Raw genomic sequence first — 21,292 nt, 5'->3', positions numbered from 1 at the left:
TAATGTGATGAATCACACTGATTGATTTGCGAATATTGAACCAGCCCTGCAGCCCAGGAATGAATCCGACTTGATGATGGTGAATAATTCTTTTACTATACTGTTGAATTCGATTTGCTAGTATCTTGATGAGAATTTTTGCATCCATGTTCAACAGGGATGTTGGCCTGTAATTCTCCTTTTAGTGGGGTCTCTGTCTTTTTGGGAATCAGGGTAATGCTGGCTTCATAGAATGAGTCTGGAAGCTTTCCTTCCATTTCTATTTTTTGGAACAGCTTGAGAAGGATAGGTATTAACTCTGCTTCAAATGTCTGGTAGAGTTCCCCTGTGAAGTCATCTGACCCAGGACTCTTATTTGTTGGGAGATTTTTGATAACTGTTACAATTTTCTTCACTGGTCATGGGTCCTTTCAAATTTTCTGTTTCTTCCCATTTGAGTTTTGGTAGTGTATGGGTGTCTAGGAATTTGCCCATTTCTTCCAGGTTGTCCAGTTTGTTGGCATATAATTTTTCATAGTATTTGCTAATAATTGTTTGTATTTCTGTGGTGTGATCTCTTTCATTCGTGGTTGTATCTCTTTAGTTTCTCTCTCTCTGTCTTTTTTTTTTTTTTTTTTTTGAGAAGTTGGCTAGGGATTTATCAATTTTGTTTATTCTTTCAAAAACCAGCACTTAGATTCATTGATCTCTTCTGCTGTTTTTTTTTTTTTTTTTTGGATTCTATATTGTTTATTTCTGCTCTGATCTCTATTATCTCTCTTCTGCTGGATTTGGGGTTTCTGTGCTGTTCTGCTTCTAGTTCCTTTAGGTATGCAATTACATTTTATATTTGGAATTTTGTTGTTGGTTTCTTGAGATAGGCCTGGATTACAATGTATTTTCCTCTTATGACTGCCTTTGTTGCATCTCAAAGGGTTTGGACTATTGTGTTTTCATTTTCATTTGCTTCCATATATTTTTAAATTTCTTCTTTAATTGCTTAGTTGACCCATTCATTCTTAAGTAGGATGTTCTTTAACCTCCATGCATTTAGAGGCTTTCCACATTTTTTCTTGTGGTTAATTTCAAGTTTTATAGCATTGTAATCTAAAAATATGCATGGTATGATCTCAGTTCTTTTATATTTATGGAGGGCCATTTTGTGACCCAATATGTGATCTGAAGAATGTTCTATGTGCATTCAAGAAGAATGAGTCTCTTGCTGCTTTTCGATGAAAAACTCTGAATAATATCTGTCACGTCCATCTGGTCTAATGTATTATTCAACTCCATTGTTTCTTTATTGATTTTCTGCCCAGATGATCTGTCCGTTGTTGTAAGTGGAGTATTAAAGTCCCCTGAAATTACCGTATTCTTATCAATTAAGATTGCTTATATTTGTGACTAATTGATTTATATATTTGGGTCCTTTCAAGTTAGGAGCAGAAACATTTACAATTATTAGCTCTTCTTGATGGATAGACCCCTTAATTATGATATAATGCCTTCTTCATCTCTTGTTATGGCCTTAGTTTAAAATCTAGTTTGTCTGATATAAGTATGGCTACTCCAGCTGTCTTTTTTCTTCCAGTAGCATGACAGATGGTTTTCCATCCCCTCACTTTCAATCTGCAGCTGTCCTCAGGTCTAAAGTGAGTCTCCTGTAGGCAACATATAGATGGATCTTGTTTTTTGATCCATTCTGATACCCTTTGTCTATTGATTGGGGCATTTAATCCATTTACATTCAGAGTGATTATTGAAAGATAAGGATTTAGTGTCATTGTGGTAGCTGTAGGTTTCATGCTTGTGGTGATGTTCTCTCGTCCTTTGTAGTCTTTGCTGCTTTCCACTAAGAGAGTCCCCCTTAGGAACTCTTGCAATGCTGGTTTAGTGGTCATCAGCTCTTTCAGTTCTTGTTTGTCTGGAAAAGCCTTTATCTCTCCTTCTATTCTGAATGACAGCCTTACCGGATAAAGGATTCTCTGCATATATTTACTATTCAACGCATTGACTAATTCCTGCCACTCCCTCCTGGCCTGCCAAGTTTCAGTGGACAGGCTGCAAATACCCTTATTTGTCTATCCTTGTAGGTTAAGGCCCGTTTGTCCCTAGTGGTGTTCAGAATTCTCTCTTTATCTTTGTATTTTGCCAGTTTCACTATGATATGTCATGGTGTTGACCTGCTTTTGTTGATTTTGAGGGGAGTTCTCTGGCCTCTTGGATTTGGATGCCTGTTTCCTCCCCAGATTAGGGAAGTTCTCAGCTATAATTTGTTCAAATAAACTTTCTTCCCTTTTCTCTCTCTCTTCTTCTGGAACTCATATCATACGGATATTATTTCATTTCATTGAATCACTTAGGTCTCCAATTTCTCCCCTCATGGTCTAGTATTTTCTTATCTCTATTTTTCTCAGTTTCATCATGTTCCATAATTTTCTCTTCTGTTTCACTTATTCTCCCCCTCTGCTTCCTCCACCCTTGCTGTCACTGCATCTAGATTATTTTGTACCTCATTTACAACATTTCTTAATTCATCATGACTATTCTTAGTTCCTTGATGTCTGCAGGAATAGATTCCCTTATGTCTTCTATGCTTTTTTCAAGGCCAGCTATTAATTTTATGACTATTATTCTAAAGTCTTGATCAAGTATATTGTTTATATATGTTTTGAGCAATTCTCTAGCTATCACTTCTTCCTGGAGTTTCTTTTGAGGAGAATTCTTCCGTTTCATAATTTTGGCTAGTTTTCTGTCCTTTATGTGTTTTAATAGCTTGTTATGTGTCCTGCACCTATGAGCACTACCATATTAAAAAGGGGTCATAAACTGTCCCAGGCCTGACTGTTCAGGAGGTGTTTTTGGAATGTGTTGCATGCTCTCTCTTGTTGTGACTGTGGTTGCTGTTTCTCCTTCCTTGTAGTTGTGGTTTGGATCTTCCACCAGGTATGCTTTGATACATTCATTTAAGTAACCCTGGAAAAAATTTTTTAAATGGGGTGGTGGCAAAAAGAAGTCTTATCCCATAGAAAGAGAGAAATGACAAGGTAGGGGAAAAAGAAAAAAAAATAATTGACCAGGTAGAGAATCAGAGAAACAATATGGCTTAATCTAGAGAGAGGGAGAGGAAAATGAAGAGGAGGAGGTACAGAACAGGTGTAAAAAGACTAGATTAAAAAGTCTGCTTAAACAACCAACACCAAAGTAACCAAAAGAGAAGGGAAGAAATAAGAGGAAGAAAAAAAAAATACACACACACACACACACACACATGTACACACAAATAGGAATTGAACAAGATCAATTCAGAAAAATGCAAAACCACTGGACCAACCAGTGGCTGCACTGGTCTGGAGGAGGTGTTGTTTGGTTTGGTCAGTGTCAATCTTGCTCTGTTAGATATGCAGTTACCAGGCGCAGAGGGCTGTGGTTTGTTGTAGGCAGTTCCCCGCCTCCACTGTGGTCCATTGTTCTCTGAAACCCCACCTTGTTGGTGATGGGGAGAAAAATGGTGACACACCAGTCTCTCCTCTCCAGAGCGGGTGTCCCAACCACTCTGTTCAGGCCATCCTCACAGTACTGTGCAGGTGTGAGCAGGCCTTTTTGTCACGCTCCAGTCTCTTTTGCCTCCCAAGCACTTGGCTGGGATTCAAACCCTGATGTCTTAAAGGATCCCACCCTGGAGTCTCAGTTCTGGGGTAGTGCCAGTCTGCCCTGACAGCCGACAAAGGGCCTCTGGCTGGCGGGTGCCTTCAGGGTCTTTTGTCCTTGGAGTGTCTTGTGCCTTCTTCCCACAGTCCTCAAGGTTGGGGGACTGCTCTCTGACTGCACCTTTGAGTGTGCTACTGAGCCCAGGGCTGGCTCCCCTCCTACCCAGGCATGCATATAGGGCAGCAGGCCCCAGTCTGGAGGAAGCCCTACAACCCTGGAATGAGCTAGAAATTGGTTCTGTCTCTGTTTATTCTGTTCCCCAGTCTGTGGTTTTTCTCTTCTCCAAATACAATCCTACACTTCCACAGCCTCTCTTTCTCTTCCTTTTGTCTCTCCACAGAAGGGGATCCCTCCCTTCTGTGCCTACACCACCACCCATTTTATCTCTCCCAATTGGCAATCATGAACCTATGGCACGTCAGGTTGTCCCCGTGGGCCCCTGGAGATGTTTCTGTTGCTCTTTAGCCCAGATTCCTGGAATTCCAAATCTTCTGGGCTAAATACTGCTGTGTTTGAGGGACAAGGGAACTTCGGGTCCCCCTACTTCTCCACTGTGTTAACTCTGCCTGAGAGCCTTTCTTAAGTAGTAAGGAAGTTTAAGAACAATAGAAAGTGGCATCTGGGTGGCTTAGTCGATTAAGCGTCCCACTCTTGATTTTGGCACCGGTCATGATTTCACAGTTCATGAGTTTCGAGGCCCACATTGGGCTTTGTACTGACAAAACAGTGCCTGCTTGGGATTCTCTCTCTTTCTCTCTCTCTGCCCATCCCTTACTCCTGCTCTCTCTCTCTCTCTCTCTCTCTCTCAATAAATAAACTTAAAAAAATTTCTTCATCTCCTACAGATACAAAAAAACCCAAACAAGTTAAATAAAAAAAGAAAGAAAGAAATTTAAGAATAAGAAAGAGAAAGAATAGAAAGAGAGAAAGAATGAAAAGGAAAAGAAAGAGGGAAGGAAGGGAGTAAGGATGGAGAGAAAAAGGAAGGAAGGAAAGAAGAGGAAGGGAAGGAGGAAAGAAATGTATATGCTGTTAATTTTCTCTGAAATGGAGTTCCTGGACATTCAGAATGTATCAAACTTAAAAGTTCATATAAATGCATATAATAAATTAGCTCACCATTCTGTCATTTTGGTTTTTTAGGTATCAGATGCTAGGTACGATTAATTTCCGTGAGTGTGAATCTGATGGATGGACCAATGATATTCCTATATGTGAAGGTATATGTAAAATTGATTTACAAATATATTCAAATATTTAAAATATCTAAGATTTTTGAGATACCTTACACTGAAACATCCTTAAAGTTTGTAATTACATATTTTTGATTCAAAGTATTTTTATGGCTTCTAATATAGTTCGGAATGGATATCTAAGCTTTTTATTACTACACTATTTTGTGTTTCATTAACCAAATGTGAGTGCAGTTTCATCTGATCTAATGTATTCAAAGTATTAGAGATTAGGAAATCTAAAACCTATATTCCTTTCCTTTTGGATTCTAAACACTAGAAATAGCACAAGGATCAGAATTTCAGCTTTACTAATGAATACATACTCAATCAATATCCACCCAAATGCAGAGATTGTCAATAACAGCTGAAATGGAGACCATGATTCAGTTATCTCTCCCCTCTTGCATGGCAAAGGAGGTTTTCCTGTGGTCTTAGTCTTACTGAAAAGAGGCAGGAAGTAAGGAAGAGCTCTACTTTCTTACTGATCCATAAAACCAAGAGTCAGAATGAGAAAAATGTAGATCCTGTTTCTAAATTTTGGGCTAGTAATGCCAATCTCTCTAGTCATCGTGGAAATAGATGAATCAGAGTAGTCTTTCTTAGTTCCATGGTGAGAAGTAAATAGGGAGAGAGAGGGGGAAGGAGGGAGGAATGAGGACAACTGGGGAGGGAGGGAAGACCAGGAGGATGAAGGAGGAGAGGAGGAGGAGGAGGAGGAGGAGGGCGAGTGGGAATGTGATCACTCAAAAGTCCTGTTACCTAAAGAAGAGAACTTACGGAAATGAGAGGAAAGATCTAAATGTTTTAAGGACATCTACACTGAAATCACCTGAGGTGCTTGTTTAATGCTGAAATTTTGGTTTACTAAAAACCTACTAAATCAGTATCTCAGGTAATAGCGCAGGGAGATAGCCATAGAATTTCCATCTTAATGAGCATCCTGGATGATTCTACTCTAAAATAAAGTTTAAATGCCATAACCTACAAGGTATTGGAAAATCTTAAGTAAAATCAAAAGGAATACTCAGATTATTTTGAGCACTGATGTGGGAGAGGAAGGAAAATTAAGGACTGTTTATCTATTGAAAGAAATAGAATCAGAAAGTTTGCATTTATACCTTTTAGGAATACAGTGTTATCCTAGGGCTTAAGTGAAAAAATTCATCTAATTATCTCAAGCTTTATATTTTTCAATTATTTAAGGAACATTTATTTGTTACTATAAAAATGTAAACTGACATTCAAAGAATAATTTTTTCTTTGTCCGCTCTCATAGAAAATAATCAGAGATAGGCTTATTGATTTTTTTTTTTAATTCATAAGCCTTTATATCCACCAAACAGGTTTATCAAATGCTTCTTTAAAAAAATTAAGTAATTCCCCCAGTCTTTCTTTGTTAGTGACTTTATACCTGTATGTGTATATATACATATTTTTCATAATAAAGTTGTCAAATTCTATCAGGAAAAGTTATATTTATTTTTTTCAGTTGTTAAGTGTTTACCAGTGACACATCCAGAGAATGGGAGATTGACCAGTAGCGCATTGGAACTAGACAAGGAATATACTTTTGGACAAGTAGTACGGTTTGTGTGCAATTCAGGCTTCATGCTTGTTGGGCCTGCAGAAATACATTGCTCAACAAATGGTGTTTGGAGTGGAGAAAGCCCAAAATGTGTGGGTAAGATACATTTACTGTTCATGGGATCGGACAGTTTTAGTTTTTCTCATGAAAATTTGCACTTTTAAATATTATCCATAGAATAATACTAATTATGCTAATAACATTAAAACTAACATTTATTGGGCACTTACTATTTGTCAGTAATTGATCTAAGTTCTTTACATTCCATTTTACCTTCAAAATGACTGTGATTTATGCACTGTTTTCACCTCTATTTATAACTGAGGACATTGTGGGGTAAAAAACTTACATCTCATGACCAAGGTTATGATGGCAAAGCGGTGGAGTTAAGATTCAAACCTAGGTTATCTGAAACCAAATTCCATGGTCATATCCATAATTAAATTGTAATTGGCTTTCATGCTCAAATAGATTAAAAGCAGTTCTGCTGCAAGATTTAATATTGGCCTACAGAACAGGCTTTCTTTTAATTTGTAAGATCAAAAAGTCATTATTTATTTCCACTGATATATCATTATAACATTCTGTTCTTGAATAACACTTCTAGAATGAGGTCCTATTTTATATTTGCACTGTAAGTTTAGAGAAATATTGTGAAACTAAACTGAATTCACTAAATAACTTTTTGCCTTTTAAAAAAGTTCTATAGTAAACTGCAAGTCAAGATTTCCTTAGTTATAATACTGCTAACCAGTGCATCATGACCAGTATGGTGATTGGGCTTTTGTAATGAAACATTATGGTCAGTCTACTTCATTTTACCAATACTTGTTTGGCAGATATATCTTCCGTATTTATTTTTTTTTAATATATTTTCCAAAATTCACACTTTCTTAGTTTAGTCTATCCTATAATGAGATGCAGGGAAAAGCATTTCTGTTCTTAAAAATTCTCTCTAACAATATTAGTTCTTCAAGTCAGTAATGGCAATCATATTTCTATTCAGCACAGCAAATACTGTATACCCCAGAGGCTCACAGATGGGGTTTCCTCCTTAAAACTAAATTTCTGAGCACCTGGGTGGCTCAGTCAGTTGAACATCAGACTCCTGATATTAGCTGAGGTTGTGATCTCCCAGTCGTGAGATCCAGCCTGGCATCCAGCTCCACGCTCACGGTGGAGCCTGCTTGGGATCCTCTCTCTCCCTCTGTCTTTGCCCCTCCCCAACTCACGCTCTCTCTCTCTCTCTCTCTCTCTCTCACTGTCTCTCTCAATCTCTCTCTCTCAAAATAAATAAAATTTGAAAAAAACCTGAATTTCTGTGTTAGTAAAACCTTACTGGAATAACTAATGCATAAGATACATTTGAAGAAAGAATGAGACTTTTTCCAACGAAGTTGAGGAGGGGAAAAGTATATCAGTCAGGAGAAGTTCAGGGAGAGGAAGGTACAAATGCAGTGAGGCTTCCAGGAGCCTGAAGATCCCCTGTTCCATGTCTTCGAGGCCGTTGTGTAGGACGCAAGTAGGGGTAGGTCAGTGATGGCTTGAAGATAGGCCAGTGCAAGGTTCTAAGGTGCTCCATATCATGCTGAAGAATTTGGCTTTTATTCAGACTGAATTGGGAATCGATGGAGGATTTCAGTGGAATCCTTCAACGGAGCGATGAAGGGACAAGAAAAACAGTCATTAAGTTACAAACAGGAAAATAGATTACAGAGGTGCGAGAATAGCATCTGGGAAATTAGTTATTGTTACCATAATCCCAGGGGAAATGTTTGAGAGAAGAAGGGGGCAAATATGATGGCCAGTTTTTGGGTTTTCTTGACAGAAAATTTTGATGGATGGTAAAGCCACAAAAACAGAAGATGTAATTCATAGATATAATGACAATAGGTTAAATTAACTTCTTTGACAAAGTGTTATGCCAATTATGACTCTATTATCGATAACTAGAAAATACATAATTTTTACAAGTCAGTCAGTGAAAATATTTATCATAATAAGCCTATATATCTATACCCAATTATATATATATATAGTTCATTTTATTGTAATTTATATATATAATTATATATATATATATATATATATAGTTGGTATCATTACTGCCTGCTATTTACTTGAAGAGGACTAATTTATCTTCAAAGCAAATAAAATAAGCAAAATATTATTTATTTATTTATTTATTTTTGATAGAAAGAGCGAGAAAGCATGAGTAAGGGAGGGACAGAGAAAGAAAGAGAAGAATCCCAAGAAGGTTCTACACTGCCAGCAGGGAGCCACAGACAGGGTACGTACGATCCCAGGAACCATGAGATCATAACCTGAGCCAAAATCAAGAGCCAGTTACTTAAGCAACTGAGCCACCCAGGCACCCCTAGCAACAGAAGTTTAATCAGAATTTTACCTTATTTCAAAAATCAAAATTAAGAACAACAGATAAATAATTCAAGCATCCATGTCAAAATAGAAGTTTTGTTTCGTTGTCTGATTTGCCTAAAGGAAACAAAACTTGTATCTTTAACTATTTCTTAGATATGGCTCTTTAATATGTAATAAACATTTTGGAATTTAATCCCTTATATTTAGAAATTTCCTGCCAAAAGCCAGAAATCGCAAATGGAAATGCTGCATCTCTGAAGAAAACTTACAAGGAAAACGAACGATTTCGATATACATGTCACCAGGGTTATGAATATAGTATTAAAGGAGATGCTATATGCACTGCATCGGGATGGACTCCAACCCCTTCATGTAAAGGTAATGTTATATTTCCTTTCTATATATTTTATCAATTCTTTTCATTCATATATTCCTTACAGTGAAGCAGTTTATTTTTTCTCACAATGGAGCGTTAATGTTGACAAGAACCAACTCTTATAAATACGATATACTTAACGTTTTATGTGTGCAAAAATTAATTTTGGTATAATTCTCTCGTTCTGAAAATAGACATAAAAGGAACAGAAGAGTTCAATAGCTCGTTAAGTAGTTGGTCTGCGGTCAAAAATCAAGTCTAGAGCAGAGCCAGGGCAATAATAGGCTTCCCAGGCATGATTACTTCTCAGACAGGTTGCTCTTGTAAAGCCGAGCAGTTAGCTTTGCAAACAAAGTAAATGAGATGAATACCATATAAGGGAACCCTCAATTAACAATGGAATTAAGTGGAAATAACTAGAGATTTCACTAAGCACAGGCGTAATATGAATCAATAGTGATGATGATGCAGGGGGGTGGGAGGGGGCACCCACCAAACTCTTTTAGGCTTCCTAATGGGGGATATTGTGCAGATGTAGAATCCACGTCAACTGTGCTTCGTGCCCACCAAAAGTTATGTCTGTAATTTAATGTTCTACTTAGCCTACCTCATTTCAAAAGAGAGAGTTTCAAACTATCGTGGTCCAGATGCAAAACTGTAAAAGGTTGAGTTTAAGACATCATATCATTAGAAGAATAGCAAGAAGGTACAGCTATTACATGTCGCACGGTAACAACTGTGTTGAGCTGTTTGCAAACATTTATGGAAAAGGGTGCGTTAACTTCAGATGCGGGCTGCAGCAGCGAGTGAAACAAGTTACAAGTGCTATCCTACGTGAAATCAGAGGTCAAGTGCCTTTCTAAAAGGGTGACTTTTATAGATATGGTCATATTGTGGCCCAGGGTAGGTGGGGAGATGGTGAGAAGAGTTGAACTCTTAAGAGCTCTCTGAACTTTTAATCATAGGATTCATAATTCCATGCGTAAACCTTGTTTAATGATCCTCTCTTACAAAAACTAGAGTTAGATTTTGAATGATTTTGTTCTTACTTTAAAACATTTTTTGGTTGAGGGCACCTGGGTGGCTCAGTCGGTTAAACGTCTGACTTCAGGTCATGATCTTGCAGTTCATGAGTTTGAGCCCTGTGTCGGGCTCTGTGCTGACAGCTCAGAGCCTGGAGCCTGCTTTACGTTCTGTGTCTCCCTCTCTCTCTTTCTGCCCTTCCCCCACTCACACTCTGTCTCTCTCAAAATAAACATTTACAAAACTTTTTTTTAATTTTTTGAACTTTTTAAAAAAGTAAGCTCCATACCCAACCTGGGGCTTGAACTTACAACCCTGAGATCAAGAGTCACATGCTCTACTGACTGAACCAGCCAGGCACCCCAACCCCCCGAAAAAAATTTGGGGTTGAGTCCACAAGTACCTCCTTGGAAAATATATCCCCCTACAACTGAGTGACCTCCACTTTCAGGCATTGTTAAGAAAATATTTTACAAAGAGGTTAGTGAAGAGAAGACAGTGATCACCCACATTAGATCTGTGATCAGCTGATCGTGTGTGGAGTCCAGCTGTTTGGCTTCATGGCATTTGTGGCTCCTACTCAAAGAACGTGGGTGCACAAGTCCTCTGGCATTAACTTCTGACGTATGTTTTACTTCCAGAGCCTGACTTAAATATTTAGAGAGCTAAATTATCCATCCAGTCGTCAAAATATAACTTATAAACCCCTTACTTTATATCAGGCCCTTTGTCCTATATAAACATTAGAATAAATCACTCCAGGTTTCAGTGAACATTAGAATAAATCATCATTCCAGGTTTCAATGAAATTTACTTACTTCCAAGTAAGACGTCAGGATCTGAATTCAGTTTTACTTTGACATAGGACTCAGGATAGCCTGACTGCTCCATAGAAGTTGTCTAGTTAGTTCTTTTTCTTGGTCACATAGCTACCTGCTTAAAGCTGTTGCTGAGCACATATTTGTTTTAATGTGGGAAATCTGTTTTTCCCATATGTGTTGCTACAATTCCTAGGCTTACTTGAAACTTGACCCATCTACACCACACCCATGCACGCGCACACACACACACACACACACACACACACACACACAGTAAAGATCCCACATTTGTAAAACATTTTCTTTTTAGAATTTGTTTTTCATTTTCTTAGTCAATTGTATCACTCAAAAACTCAAGACAGGATGCCTTAGAATCCTCCTTTGTTTGGGGAGAGAGATGCCACTAAGATTGGATACTCTCTTCCACAAAACAGTTTACTAATGATCAAGAAAAATAAAGAATGGTTCACCCCAAATTAAATAAGCATGCACTCTCTGTTACAACAGTGGTTAATTTTATTGAAATGTGTTTTATATTAACTGGATATGGAGAAGTCTTTTATTAAAAGGAACTCCAGGGGCACCTGGTTGGCTCAGTCAGTTAAGGATACCATTCTTGATTTCAGCTCAGGTCATGATCTCACAGTTTGGTTCTAGAATTTGAGCACTGCATCACGCTCTTCACTGACACCATGGAGCCTGCTTGGGATTCTCTCCCTCCCTCTCTCTCTCTGCCACTCCCTTGTGCGTGCACTCCCTCTCTCTCAAAATAAATAAATAAACATTTAAAAATAAGTTTAAAAGTAAAAGGTACTCTACATTGTACCTTAGCTAGTATATCACAAATGCTTCTCCTTATTTTCCTAGGACAATAGAAGGATCTACCTGCCGGTAATGATGAATTCCAAATCTATAGATCTTGCTTTCTCCAAATCTATAATAAATTTGGAACTAAAATAAAATTAAAATAAAATAACCTAGGATAAAATACTTAAAATTTCTTCCATCCGGTGTATGATTTTATGTGTCAGGTTTTTTTTTTTTTTTTTTTTTTTTTTTTTTTTAATGTTTATTTATTTTTGGGACAGAGAGAGACAGAGCATGAATGGGGGAGGGGCAGAGAGAGAGGGAGACACAGAATCGGAAACAGGCTCCAGGCTCTGAGCCATCAGCCCAGAGCCTGACGCGGGGCTCGAACTCACGGGCCGCGAGATCGTGACCTGGCTGAAGTCGGACGCTTAACCGACTGCGCCACCCAGGCGCCCCCAGGTTTTTTTTTTTTAATGTTATTTACTTAGAGAGAGAGAGAGAGACCGCGCATGACTGGGAGTAGGGGCAGAGAGAAAGGAAAGAGAGAATCCCCATCAGGCTTCACACTGTCAGCATGGAGCCCACTGTGGGGCTCAATCTCACGAGCCATGAGATCATGACCTGAGCTGAAATAAAGTGTTGAACACTTGACTAACTGAGCCACCCAGGCGCCCTTCAGGGGTTCTGTTTGAAGGTGATTTGTCAAAACTTTGGTCTCTTTGTCTAATAGGAACCAGTCTCTGACAGCAAATCATTTATAGGAATAATTAAAAGTACCAAGACCTGCTAAATAAAAGCCACCTTTGCTCCAAATCCATCTGTTCTCTGTACAAGTCAGATTTTCTGATGATGAACAACATAGAGTGCTAGCATTAAATTATTGTTCTTATCTCAAATGCTTACTGGTGGTATCTAACAGTAGGAAAAAATGTGACCCCACACATGCAGACATTCTCCAGTACTGTTTTAGATAGAGGTACTTGCCCTGGCAATGTTTTACTAGCATCATTTATTTTAATGGAAATTATGAAAGTAGGGATTACAATTTATCATGGAATTTATGTCTTCTGCTCAAAAGTAATCACCTGAAGTTCTTCTATTTTAATTATTTTAACAAAATTATTATTGCAAATTTATTAAAAATTATTTAACAAATTCTCCCAGTATTTTTTGGTTGGCCTCTTAGTAAAACTCTTGTTTTTATGTCTTGTAGCTTTTGACTTCAAAATTAAGTTAAGCCACACTATGAAGTAAAAATTAATATATGATAAACTCCACTGCAATGGTCTGTGAAAATATGATAGAGCAGAATAAAGTGAGGAGAAAAAACTAAAAGTAAATTTAAGGTTACATTTAAGGTACATTAAGGCTCATCTCACGGTAGTGTCAATTAAAATCAAGCAGTGTAGACATACTTAAGATTTGTGGTTAGATGGTCACATATTCTTTCTAATATAACCATTGCTAATATAAGTATAGTATCATGTTTGGAATACAGACTTATTAAAGCTTATTCTGGAGGAATGAAGTACAAATTTAAGACCAATTAAAAGACTATCATAAAACCTCTAAGAGTTGGATGTACACAGTGGAAGCATGGTATGAAGGGGAGGAGATGTATAAGCAATAATTATAACATTATAGAATGTGCTGTGTGAATGAATATTGAAGTGATGGGGAGGAGGGAAGGTGAGGTAAATTTCCAGGCTCCTGTCATGAGGTTTTTGTGTCACAAATTAAAATGTTGAACACAGGAGGAAAAGCATATATTGAGAAAAGGTTGATTTAGTTGGCATGTAGTTAGTTGGATATGCCTTTGAATTATTCACATGGACCTGTCTAGTGTGAAGCTTCAGTTGGATATATGGATTTGGATCTCACTGAAGAGTTATTAGCATAATGCTGATAGCTTTTTATTGTGGAAGTATCTTGATTCACAGAGAAAATGTGAAGAAGCAAACAACAAAATCAAGGACAAATACTCATGTAGAACCAACTATAAAGCATAGATATTCATTCATACAATACTCGTTGGGTCTTCAGGGAAGATATTTCTGACGTGGTGATAAGAGTCAGCTGGAAGATCTAGAGGAGCATCACCCAAGAAATAAGGAATAAAAAGTGCAAGTGATATAAATAAGCCTGGCATGTGTGAACACCAGACAGAAGGCTATTGTGTTGGTCGTATAGAGTAAGTGGGACCTTGGTAGGAGATGAGATCTGAGAAGTTGACAGGGCCTAAAATTAAGTAGAGCAGAGGAAGGAGGGCAGCTATAAGTAAAATAAATAAATAAAATAGTACTGTTCAGACAAAAATAAGGAGAAGTAGGAAAACATAAGAATGCAGGGCATTGGAGAATGCCAGTAAGTCAGTGATCAACAGAGTCAAATATTACAGAGGGTTTTTATCTATTCAGTTCAACAAATAATTAAGGAGCCCATAGTATATAATACCAGTCACTGTGATATGAGCAATTCATAGAGATTTTGGATTTGGAAATTGGAGGAATTGGTGACTTTTGTCTTAATAGCACCAGCATGTTAAAGATGTCAAAAGCCAGATAGCAGTAGGTTGAAGAATAAGTGGGAGATTGAAAACCAGACTAATTGGAAGATGATATTTGAAGGATCTTGGTTGTGAAGGAGAGAAGTATAGTACATTAACAACCTTGGAAAAAGGGATGAGATAAGGAATTTAAAATTGGAGAAGCTTGCATATCCATTTAAGAGAGAATAGCAGACAAAATGAGAGAGGGAAGGAATATACAATGGTTCATGCTCGATGGAAGAATTAAACTTTTCAAAAGCTAACTTGAATGAAATAAACCCCTCATCGTCAACAAGTAAGAGAAAGGCTAAAGTTCAAACAGATGTAGCCAAAGTTAAGGACGTGTTTGTTAGCAAGAAATCTAGGGAACCCACAGCTGGTAGTCTGAAATTTGTTATGTGTGAATGCAAGGATTTATTTGTTGATGACGGAACTATTGTGTTAGATGGCTTTTGAAAAAAATGATGAGACTGTGATGAAAGTTACTTTGGGAAATGGAATAGGAAGTAAATTGGGGGCATATAAATGGATTTTTGGCATTGCAGAATGTCCACCATGGCACTAATATAAATGGTTATGTAACATTTCTACAATAGTTTAAAGGTATGATATTTTATTATACAAGGAATTTTACAGATTGATCCATTGGCTAGATATTAGCAAAGTTGATGGAAAGAACTGAGAGAGAACTTTAAAAATTAAGATAGAGTAGGACATGGGAGAGCACATTATAGTCTGAAAATCAGATCCATCCTTTGCCCTTTGTGTAAACAAAGTTTTATTGGAATACAGCCATGCTCATTTGTTTATGTATCTTTTAGGGCTGTGTTCGTGTTGAGTAGCTGGGACAGAAACCTTTTATCTGGTTCTTTACATAAAATGTTTTCTCCAAACCCTGGACTAGTTTATTCTGTTATACTAATAAAAATGTATTCCAGAATTTCAATAGCCTAAAAAATTGAAGTTTATTTCCTGTTTATGCTCACTTCCAATGTAGGTCTGAAGGGACTCTGCTCATTATAGTAGCTGTAAGAATCAAGGGTAGAGACATCACCTCTCCATGGCTGTCCTTAATCCCTGCAGCTAGAAAAAAGAACTTAAAAATTCACACAGTGGCTTTTTAAAACTTCCTCCCTAAAGGGAAACGTGTTACTTTACTCATTTTCTTGACCTGTGTAAATCAGAAGACCACATCTAATTCTTGGCAGGGATATGAAATCCTACTAAGTGTCTGGAAGGAAGAGACTCAAGCCGTTTGTAAACGGTCCTAGGAGAATCACAGATGCCAGGGAAGTTGAATAGTTTGTAAGAAGAGTTGAAGTGAGAGGCGCCTGGGTGGTGCAGTCGGTTAAGCATCCGACTTCAGCCAGGTCACGATCTCGCGGTCCGTGAGTTCGAGCCCCGCGTCGGGCTCTGGGCTGATGGCTCAGAGCCTGGAGCCTGTTTCCGATTCTGTGTCTTCCTCTCTCTCTGCCCCTCCCCTGTTCATGCTCTGTCTCTCTCTGTCCCAAAAAAATAAATAAACGTTGAAAAAAAAATTTTTTTAAAAAAGAAGAGTTGAAGTGATATGTCATGAGTTTATTGCCACATATAGAATATTATGATATATGTGATGGCTTTGGAGAAAGGATTCAAGAGTCCAGGGGGCACAAATATATCAGATGTGAGATATAGTGGTGGGACATGAATGATATGATGGGAAGGATATAAGACTAAACTCACATTAATCCCATTTTATGCTGTGGTAGGGACAAAAAATAATAATACCCACTTTCTATATTTTTATGTACTTGATTATTTTAATGGGTAGTGATTTCAACATTACCTACATATTCTTTTTTTTTCCCAGAAATCATATGTGCTTCTCCTCACATTCAAAATGGTAACTATGCACCAGAAAGCATCAGATACAGAAGTGGAGATGAAATCACATACAATTGTAAAACTGGCTTTGATCGTTCAACCCAAGGAAATACGGCAACATGTACGAGTAGAGGCTGGGTACCTCAGCCAGGATGTACTAGTAAGTTCCATTCTATTTTGACCTACTTCTAAATTCTGAAATTATTGTCTCTTTAACAACAACAAAAATGAGTACACAGTAAATCCAAGTATTTACCTTACTGTGTATGTAAAGCAGAGCCTACAGAGACATTCTTTTCTTTTCAAAGTAGATAATTCTAATACAATCTAAGCCACATTTTTGAAAATTAAAAGCTATTTAATTTTTGCTATTTGGTATTAAATATGTGTTTATGAATTTCTCTAACTAATGTAATTCTAATATCTGAATTAAACCATTTGATTTGTATTTCCCTGATGGTGAGTGTTATTGACCATCTTTTCATGTGTCTGTTAGCCATCTGGATGTCTTCTTTGGAAAATGTCTATTCATGTCCTTTGCCCATTTCTTAACTGGATTATTTGTTTTTTGTGTGTTAAGTTTGAGAAGTTATTTATAGATGTTTGCAAAAAAGACATCCAGATGGCTAACAGACACATGAAAAGATGCTCAACATCATACATCATCAGGGAAATACAAATCAGACTAAAATAACATACCACCTCATACCTGTCAAAATGGCTAAAACTAACAACACAGGAAACAACAGATGTTGGTGAGGTTAAAGAGAAAGGGTAAACCTCTTACGTTGTTGGTGGAAAATGAAACGGGTGCAGCCCCCCTGGGAAACAGTATGGAGGTTCCTCAAAAAGTCAGGGGCGCCTGGGTGGTTCAGTCAGTTAAGCTTCCCACTTCAGCTCAGGTCATGATCCTGCGGTTCATGAGTTCGAGCCCCGTATCGGGCTCTGTGCTGATAGCTCAGAGCCTGGAGCTGCTTCGGATTCTGTGTCTCCCTCTCTCTCTGTCCCTCCCCTGCTCACACTGTCTCTCTCTCTCTCAAAAATAAATAATAAAGATTAAAAAAAAAATTTTTTTAAAGTCAAGCAATTACACTAGTAGGTATTTGCTCAAAGGATACAAAAATAGTGATTCAAAGGGATACATGCACCCCAATATAGCATTATCAACAATAGCCAAAGTATGGAAAAAGCCCAAATGTCCATCAGCTGATGAATGGATAAAGAACTTCTGGTATATATTTACTCTGGAAAATTCCTCATCCATCAAAAACAATAAAATCTTGCCGTTTGCAATGACATGGATGGAACTAGAATATATTATGCTAAGTGAAATAAGTCAGAGAAAGACAAATACCATACGATTTCATTCATATGTGGAATTTAAGAAATGAAACAGATGAACATGGGAGGAAATAGAGGCAATACATAAAAGAGACACATAACTATAGAGAACAAACTGAGGGTTGCTGGAGGTGAGGTAGGCGGGGAAGGAGGGTTACAGGTTAAATAAGTGATGAGTATTAAATAGGGCACGTGTGTTCATGACCACTGGGTGTTATATGTAAGTGATGAATCCCTAAATTCTACTCCTGAAACTACTATTACACTAAATGTGAACAAACTGGAATTTAAATTAAAACTTGAAACAAATCACTTACCTAAAGCAATTTTACGTTCACAGCAAAATTGACAGGAAGGTACAGAAACTTCCTATACACTCAGTGTTGCCACACATGCATACCTTCCCCATTTATCAACATCTCCCCATCCCAAAAGGTATGTTTTTACATTGATGAATCTGCATTCATCCATCATATTACCCAAAGTCAGTAGTTTACCTTAGAGTTCACTCTTGATGTACATTCTACAGGTTTGGACAAGTGACATATGTATATGTCAGATTCGTATAGTGACATGTCCATCATTATGGTATCATACAGAGCTTTTCACTGCCCTAAAAATCCTCTGTGCTCCACCTATTGATTCCTCCCCTTGCTCATTCTCTGCAACCAGAATGTCATACAGTGGGGCTCATGCATCCTGTAGCCTTTTCAGATTTTTAAAAAAAATTTTTTTAATGTTTATTTATTTTTGAGGGAAAGAGAGACAGAGCGTGAGCTGGGGAGGGGCAGAGAGAGAGGGAGACACAGAATCCGAAGCAGGCTCCAGGCTCTGAGCTGTCAGCACAGATCCCAATGTGGGGCTCGAACTCACAAACCACGAGATCATGACCTGAGCCGAAATTAGTTGCTTAACCGACTGAGCCACCCAGGCGCCCCCAGATTTTTTTTTTTAATGCTGAGAAATAGCTTTTGTGATTCCTCCAAGTCTTTTCATGATATGAGAGGTCATTTCTTCTGGCTCTAAATGATACTCCATTGCCTGGATATATCACGGTTTCTTCATTAGATTCGTATAGTGGTGGACATCTTGGTTGTTTCTACGTTTTGCCAATTATGAGTAAAGCTGGCATAATCAAATAAATAATAAACATTTGGCAAGGCTAGTGTCATTGAACACCTAATATATTAGTTCTTTATTTCTGTGTAACAGATTTCCCCCAAAACATATTGGCTTCAAACAACACACCTTTATCTTCTCAGAGTTTCTATGGGTCAGGAATTTGGGAGTGGCTTAGCTAGCTAGTTCTGAGCCAGGCACTTCTTGTGTTGCAGTCAGGATGTTGACCTAGGCTGCAGTCACCTGCTGGCTTGGTGGGGCCAGAGGATCTGCCTCCAAGACGGCTGACTCATAAGGCTTTTGGCAGGAAGCTTCAGTAACTTACCACATGGGAATCTCCATAGGCTTCACGAATGGCAGCTAACTTTCTCCAGAGCTCATGATCTGATAGAGAGAGCAGCAGAAGCTTCCATACCATTTACAAACTAGTCACACACTGTCACTTTAGCCATATCTAGACTTTAGAAGTGGGTCTCTAAGTCCTGCATACTCAAAGGGAGGAGAATTAGGCTCCTCTTTTTGAAGGGAGAAAAAGACACTGTAGAATTTTCCAAAACCATCCATGTAACAAAATTCCATTCAGTTCAACAGAGTACTGTCTTTTTTCCTGGGGAATGTTTCCTCTACTCTTTTCCAGGTATTTTTTTGTCTCTATAATTATATTCCTTTCCTTTACATACCACATTTGGTTGTACAGGTGTACTGCACTTACACTGGATAATATATGAATACATTATGATACAAAAAGTAGGTCAGTGGCCTCCATATTAATTCTAGGGATAACTCCAAAATGAATTTTCAAATCAAAAGACCCTATCAACATGAAACAGACCTTAATGTGTAAAACAATTATAATAAAAATACTGAATGATTGAATGATTGAGATATAATTGACATATAACGTTATATTAGTTTCAAATGTGCAACATGATTTGATACTTTTATATATTGTGGAATGACTTCAAACACAATTGTAGTTAAATCTATCACCACATCGTTAACATGTTTTTTCTTGTGGAAGCACCTTTAAGATCTACTCTCTTAGCAACTTTCAAATATACAATGCAGTATTAATAACTGCAGTCACCATGCTGTCTGTACCTTACATCCCCATCATTTTATTATTTTATTACTGGTAGTTTGTACCTTTCGACCTCCCTTGACCCATTTCTCCTGCCCTTCAGGCCCTGCCTCTGGCAACCCCCACTCTGTTCTCTTTATCTAAGAGTTTGGTATTTTTAGATTCCAAATATAGCTCATGTAGTATTTGTCTTTCTCTGTCTGATTTATTTCACTTAGCATGGTGCCCTCCAAGTCCATCCATGTCATCACAAATGGCAACATTTCCTTCTTTTATTGGCTGAATAGTAATCCTAGTTTCTTATGCACTCATCCAGTAATGGACACTTAGATTGCTTCCACAGTTTGACTACTGTAATAATGCTGCAGTGAATATGGGGCACATATGTCCTTTTCAGTTAGTGTTTTCCTTTCCTTCAGATAAATACCTAGAAGTGGAATTGTAAGATCATATGGTAGTTCTGTTAATTATTTGAGAAACCTCCATGCCGTTTTCATAGTGGCTGCACCAATCTACATTCCCATTAACAGGGCAGAAATGCTCCCTTTTCTCCATATCCTCACTAACATTTTTTTTTCTTTTTGATGAAGCCATGTAAACAAGTATCAAGTAATATCTTATTGTGGTTTTGATTTTCATTTCTCTGATGATAAGTTAAGTTGAGCATCTTTTCATGTGTCTTTTGGTCATCTGTGTTTCTTCTCTAGAAACAATGTCTGTCCAGATCGTCTGCCCATGTGTTATTCAGATTGGGCCTTTAGTTATTGTTGTTACTGAATTATATGAGTTTTTAAAATATATTTTGGATGTTTCCCCTTATCAGATATATGATTTGCAAATATTTCCTCCTACTCATTAGGCTAGTCATCAGTTTGTTGATGGTTTCCTTTATTGTGCAGAAGTAGTTGGTTTAATGCAGTCCCACTTGTTTAGTTTTGCTTGGGTTGCCTTTGTTTTTGGTGTGAATTCTACAAAATAATTGCCAAGATCAATGTCAAGGAACTTATCCCCTATGTTTTCTTCCAGGAGTTTTATGTTTTCAGGTCTTTCGTCCATTTTGTGTTAGTTTTCATGTATGTTGTAGATAGTGTTCCAGATTCATTCTTTTGTATGTGGCTGTGCAGTTTCCACAACACCACTTATTGAAGAGACTGTCCTCTCCTCACTGCATCTTCTTGGCTTCTTTGTCATAAACTATCTGACCTTAAATGCATGAGTTTATTTCTAGGCTCTCTGTTCTGTTGAGCTATGTGTCGGATGCTAATACTGTACTGTTTTGATTACTCTAATTTTGTAATATAGTTTGTAAACTTGAAGCATGATGCCTCTAGCTTTGTTCTTCTTTCTCAGGATTTCTTTGACTATTTGGATTCTTTTGTGATTACAAACACATTTTAGGATTGCTTCTTCTATTTCTG

General features: G+C 37.6%; 1 protein-coding gene across 2 annotated transcripts in view; it reads left to right on the top strand.

Annotated features, from left to right (window-relative positions):
- The window catches only part of CFH (complement factor H), a 199,853-nt gene that overhangs the window by 140,283 nt on the left and 38,278 nt on the right, over window positions 1-21,292 (top strand). For both annotated transcript variants that reach the window (XM_030302774.1, XM_030302775.1), the window contains 4 exons: window positions 4,834-4,910; window positions 6,415-6,606; window positions 9,100-9,270; window positions 16,320-16,493. In XM_030302774.1, the coding sequence (XP_030158634.1) occupies window positions 4,834-4,910; window positions 6,415-6,606; window positions 9,100-9,270; window positions 16,320-16,493 (614 nt within the window). The remainder of the gene's footprint in view (window positions 1-4,833; window positions 4,911-6,414; window positions 6,607-9,099; window positions 9,271-16,319; window positions 16,494-21,292) is intronic.

Source organism: Lynx canadensis, chromosome F1 (assembly GCF_007474595.2).
Source record: "Lynx canadensis isolate LIC74 chromosome F1, mLynCan4.pri.v2, whole genome shotgun sequence".
NCBI lineage: Eukaryota > Metazoa > Chordata > Mammalia > Carnivora > Felidae > Lynx > Lynx canadensis.
Note: the sequence above shows the minus strand (reverse complement) of the source record. Positions and strands in the feature narration are given on the sequence as shown.